This window comes from Mandrillus leucophaeus, unplaced genomic scaffold (genome assembly GCF_000951045.1).
Source record: "Mandrillus leucophaeus isolate KB7577 unplaced genomic scaffold, Mleu.le_1.0 Scaffold268, whole genome shotgun sequence".
Classification (NCBI taxonomy): Eukaryota; Metazoa; Chordata; class Mammalia; order Primates; family Cercopithecidae; genus Mandrillus; species Mandrillus leucophaeus.
The window spans coordinates 496,290-502,177 of NW_012102787.1; the positions used below are offsets into that span (position 1 = coordinate 496,290).

Consider the following 5,888-nt stretch of genomic DNA (forward strand, 5'->3'; position numbering starts at 1 on the left):
GCCCGGCAGTTTACTTCTTTTTAAAGTAAGCTAGGCACTTCAACTGTAAAATAAGGATAGCATTAGTACCTTCCTCTAGGCCCGTGTAGATGAGATATGTAAAGCATTATTTAAGTGCCTGCTACATAGAAAGTACATATAAATATGGTTAAGACATGGAGATTTTTTACTAAAGAAAAAGGCCTTGATACAAAGTGCTTAGGTTCATTGGAAACAGAGATTGGAGTAGATGGTACTTAACTAAGGTCCTTTCACAATGATAAAATCTAATGAATTTACTCTAACAAGTATCAAAAGCTATTTTTGTTTTCTTCATTTTTTTATATTAAGGAAAATGTCAAACATTTGTAAAAATAGGACACCATGAGAGAGCAATGAACCCATGCAGTACTCATCAGTTGGCTTCAACAATAGTATGACACATGGCTGATCTTTATTTTTATGACTTTTGAAAAATAACTGTAATGGGATATATTTTACACATCATAAAAATCACCCATTTGAAGTGTACAATTTGGTGGGTTTTGCAAATTTACCAGGTTGTCAGCCACCACCATAAATTAGGTTTTGTTTTTTTTTTTTAAATAATTTCATCACTCTGTCAGGATACCAGCTACTCATTTACTGTTAATTCTCATTTTCACCCTCGGACCCAGATATCTATCTATAAATTTGCCTTTTCTGAACATTTTGTATAAATGGAACCATACAACATGTGGTCTCTGGTGTCTGACTTCTTTTGCTTAGCATAATGTTTTTGGAGTTCATATTGTATGTGACATGTATCAATAGTTTTTCTTGTGGAATAAAATTCCATGGAATAAATAATACTGTATTTTGTCTGTCCTTTATGGCCAGTCTTTTTAACATCTATATTTGTATCCTTTCTCCTCCATTCCCTATCCCTGCTGAATTCAAAGGCTATTTTTAATTTCTTAAATATGATAGCTGAAAATATTTATTATATGTTCCTGCTTTTTGTTTTTCCAAATCATCTTCTGTGTTCTCATTCATCTTGCCTGTTTTAGTTTTTTTTTTTCTCCGTTTAACAAATCACTTTACTTTGTTCCTCCGTGTGTCTTTTTTGGTTTTTCTTGAGAATGAATGGGTGTACAGATCATAAACTTTCAAAGATAGAGACAAGCGTGTGTTTATCTTCTCACTTTAACAAAAATTCATACTCGTTCAGTGGCAAATCCAGATACTGTTGATTTCCACGTTTTTGTTTGTTTGTTTGTTTTTTTAATTTAAAGTCTTAAAGATTGGCTTCAGTTTTTTATATTGGGCTGGATCTATTTGATTCCGATTCTTGTGGTATTTTTTGTTTGTTTTTTGTTTGTTTAACTCAGGTTGTTGGAAGAGGAGCCTTTGGAGTTGTTTGCAAAGCTAAGTGGAGAGCAAAAGATGTTGCTATTAAACAAATAGAAAGTGAATCTGAGAGGAAAGCCTTTATTGTAGAGGTAAGTTGAGATGTCATTTCTTTTGTGTAGTTCTGCACTTAAGATACTCTGTGAATTTAATATTATGAAAAAGATTGGTTTCTTAGATGTCATTTCTTTGTATACACGAACATCAGCAATTTGGTTTAATCAAAGGTTAGTGCTGTAGGAACATTTTCTCATTCATACTCTTAATTCTGACTAAAAATTAGGGGAAAAGAGACTTAACTACATAAGTGAATTCACCCCTGAATTAAAACAGTTTCATCCATAGAATTCAGATCTATTTCAAGGCATAGTATTTTAATTTTAAAATAGAAAAGAAATGGTATGCTTTCCCATTATCTAACATTAAGAAATTTTATACACTTATTTTAAATGGAATGTTTTTAGAAACTCAAATTATTTTAAAGAAAAATTATTTCAAATTTGATTTTTCTCATTTAGCATGAAAATTTGCAACTATTCTCTTAGAAATAGATTAGATTGAATGATGAAGGAAAATCCAATAATCATGAGATTAGCATATTATCAAATTTATCCTTTACTAACTTTGTTATTTTGTATTTTGGATCACATTATTTAGTTAAATCAATGTTTTTATCACTATTAAACCTCATTGGCCAATGGATAAGTGGCCTCTACCTTATAAGCCTTCTGAATTTATATCTGTTTTTTCATTTAATCATAATTTCAAAATATGCTTCATATTTTTTAATGTATAACATGGAAAAATGAGGACTTAATTGTGATATGAGAAAGTGATTTATAAGTGGCTGAATGAGTTGGGAAATGCTGATAAGTGATTTGTTGTCAGCCTAAAAAAAGATGATTTCTAGTAGTATGTTCTAGGAGTCTGGCCTCAGCTTTGTCTTATGCAATATTTTTATTACAGTTTAGATAAAGCTATTGATCATTTCCTGTTACATTAGCAGTTTCGCAAAGCTGAGTGAAATAACATATGTGTTAAACATTAGGAATCACAAGTCAAAAAGATCATAATAGCGTGAAGAAAATTTTTTAAATCCAGATTAGATGTGCATGTAATATAAAATGGTTCTCCAAAATTCTTAATGAAAAAGACTTCAGTCTCCTATACCTCCTCCAATCTAATTTTCTGCTTCCCAGAGACAACTACTTTGAGCTCACTCCTTCATTTATGTTTGGTGTCTCCAGTCCAGATGCTATTTATTACCCCTTCTCTAAAGAATCAACCTCTAGTCTTTTGCTGGGATGAGAAGAGATAGTCATTGAGCTATTTGAAGTCAAGGAAGGAATCTTTGAGTCTTTTAAGCTGTCCCCTGCCCTGTCCTTTGATTAGCTCATTTGCATAGGTACCTAGCTCTGCCGCCACTCCCTAACCTTTTGGAAGCTTTGTGAGATAAATCCGGTTGCTTCTCCATTTTTCTCATTGCCAGTTTATGATGCAGCTCTTCTAGGTGGCTGTATCAGTTATTGCTAGTCATTTGCTTTCCACCTTCCAAAAATGTATGCTGTTTGTGCACTTTACATTATCTTCATCCTTCTGAGGTTATGCCTTAAAATTTTTTAAATCTTTACCATCTTAGTGGGAATTAGGGAAAGAGGAGGAAGAAATGCTTGTATAATCCGCTATCTGAATCTCAGTGCTGAACCTTAGCAAGATGAAATATAGTAAATATATTTTCATATAGTAAATAAATACAATAAATAGTGATACTAATTCTTCTATTAGGACCAAAAATCCACACATGTTGGCTCTATATAGATAGAGCTTTTTATTAGCATACAGTATGAAGGTTTAGAGACATTAGTGGACTGAATATGAGCCAGCAGCATAATGTATGTAATAGAGAAGAGGAAGAAGAGTGGAAAAAGTGCAGGAAAGAGAGGAGAAGGGAGAAAAGAATGAAAGCAAGAAGCAGTTTGCTGTGGAGTGGGATGCATTAATAGAAAGAAGTTTGAAGACAGGCATGATGGCTCACACCTATAATCCCAGAACTTTGGGAATGGCAGATGGGTTGCTTGAGCCCAGGAGTTTGAGATCAGCCTGGGCAACATGGCAAAACCCCATCTCTACAGAAAAATACAAAAATTAGCCAGGCATGGTGGCTGTGCATCTATAGTCCCAGCTACTCCAGAGGCTGAGGTAGGAGGATTGCCTGAGTCCAGGAGGCAGAGATTGCAGTGAGCCAAGATTGTACCACTGCACTGCAGCCTGGGTGACAGAGCAAAACCTGTCTCCAAAGAAAGAAGTTTGAGATCTAGAATAAGAGAAGTGAGTATAGCCAAACCCCTCATTGACCTCAGTATGGATCATTGGATCAGGGATGATTAAAACTGAAAGAGGGAAACCAGCTAGTAGGCTATAATAATCACTGCAGCAGTTCATGTTGGGATTACTAAGGCAATGGCAGTGGGAATGGAGAGGAGAGAATGAATTCAAGAAATGGGAAATGAAATGAAGGCAAGTATACAGAGGGAGTGCACATTTTAAGTCAGATAGACTAAAGTTCAAATCCCACTTAACTATAGAACAGGTCATTTAACCCTCTCTGAGACTTAAGGTTAAAATCTCATCTTTAAAGTGGAAATGATGATACCTACCTTGCAGAGTTGTGATAATTATACGATATCTCTAAAGTGCACATTAGGCCCCCATGCAGAGTAGCTAGACTGTTCAACCATAGCTATGAAGATGATGATAACAATGATAACATGACTTCTGGTTTGGATAATGCAGCTCAGTACCATCTCTGGGATCATATCCTAACATTTCTTGGCAGAGTTCATCTCTTCTTTATTCTATATACTCATCATGCCTTGTTCATAACTCCTGTTATAGCACTTTGCACATTGATTTAATTATTTGTTTACATGTCTGTCTTTCCAGCTAAACTGTATGAGCTGGAAAACAGGGATTTTGTGCCGTTCTGGGCAGGCACTTGGTATTTTCAGGCTATGATTACAATGCCTGTTACATAGTAAATAGTGATTGTTGAATGATTTAAACAAATGTTTTGTACAACAGTAAGATTTTAATGATACTGTGAAATCAGTACTTCAAAAGTTTATCACTTTATAAAAGAAACCTTAATTTCTTAACAGCTTCGGCAGTTATCCCGTGTGAACCATCCTAATATTGTAAAGCTTTATGGAGCCTGCTTGAATCCAGTAAGTTTGTTACTTTTTCATTTTCACCTATGAGAAATGACATGGCAGATGGGTGTAGTTTATGTAGCTCTTTTGTTTTTCTTTTTGGCTTTTTTTTTGAGGTTTTCAAAAATATTATATTTTTTCAAGATAAAAAGGTACCTCCAATACTTTAAAATATCAGCAGTGATCCCAATAGTTCAAGGACTATTATGAGTACATGTGACTATTATACACACACAATATGTCATCAACACACTCTAAACAGTGAAAATAGAGCACTACAGCATTGCTCCCACATTATTCTTTTTTTTCTTTCTTTCTCTTTATGTATTTATTGAGTTACTTATTTGTTTTTGATATCTTTTTTTATTATTATTATACTTTAAGTTCTAGGGTACATGTGCACAACATGCAAGATTGTTACATATGTATACATGTGCCATGTTGGTGTGCTGAACCCATTAACTCGTCATTTACATTAGGTATATCTCCTAATGGTATCCCTCCCCCTCCCCCGACCCCACAACAGGCTCCAGTGTGTGATGTTCCCCAACCTGTATCCAAGTGTTTTCATTGTTCAGTTCCCACCTATGAGTGAGAACATGCAGTGTTTGATTTTCTGTCCTTGCAATAGTTTGCTCAGAATGATGGTTTCCAGCTTCATCCATGTCCCTACAAAGGACATGAAGTCATCCTTTTTTTTTCTTTTTTTAAGATGGAGTCTTGCTGTGTCCCCCAGGCTAGAGTACAGTGGCGCAATCTCGGCTCACTGCAAGCTCCGCCTCCCGGGTTCACACCATTCTTCTGCCTCAACCTCCCGAGTAGCTGGGATTACAGGTGCCCACCACCACGCCTGGCTAATTCTTTTTGTATTTTTTTTAGTAGACATGGGGTTTCACCATGTTAGCCAAGATGGTCTCAATCTCCTGAACTTGAGATCCGCCTGGCTCTGCCTCCCAAAGTGCTGGGATCACAGGCGTGAGCCACCACGCCCAGCCGAACTCATCCTTTTTTATGGCTGCATAGTATTCCATGATGTATGTGTGCCACTTTTTCTTAATCCAGTCTATCATTGATGTACATTTGGGTTGGTTCCAAGTCTTTGCTATTGTGAATAGTGCCGTAATAAACATACATGTGCATGTGTCTTTATAGCAGCATGATTTATAATCATTTGGGTATATACCCAGTAATGGGATGGCTGGGTCAAATGGTGTTTCTAGTTCTAGATCCTTGAGGAATCACCACACTGTCTTCCACAATGGTTGAACTAGTTTACACTCCCACCAACAGTGTAAAAGTGTTCCTATTTCT

General features: G+C 35.6%; 1 protein-coding gene across 5 annotated transcripts in view; it reads left to right on the top strand.

Annotated features, from left to right (window-relative positions):
- The window catches only part of MAP3K7 (mitogen-activated protein kinase kinase kinase 7), an 82,381-nt gene that overhangs the window by 22,350 nt on the left and 54,143 nt on the right, over positions 1-5,888 (top strand). For all 5 annotated transcript variants that reach the window (XM_011984415.1, XM_011984414.1, XM_011984417.1 and 2 more), the window contains 2 exons: positions 1,350-1,460; positions 4,527-4,592. In XM_011984415.1, the coding sequence (XP_011839805.1) occupies positions 1,350-1,460; positions 4,527-4,592 (177 nt within the window). The remainder of the gene's footprint in view (positions 1-1,349; positions 1,461-4,526; positions 4,593-5,888) is intronic.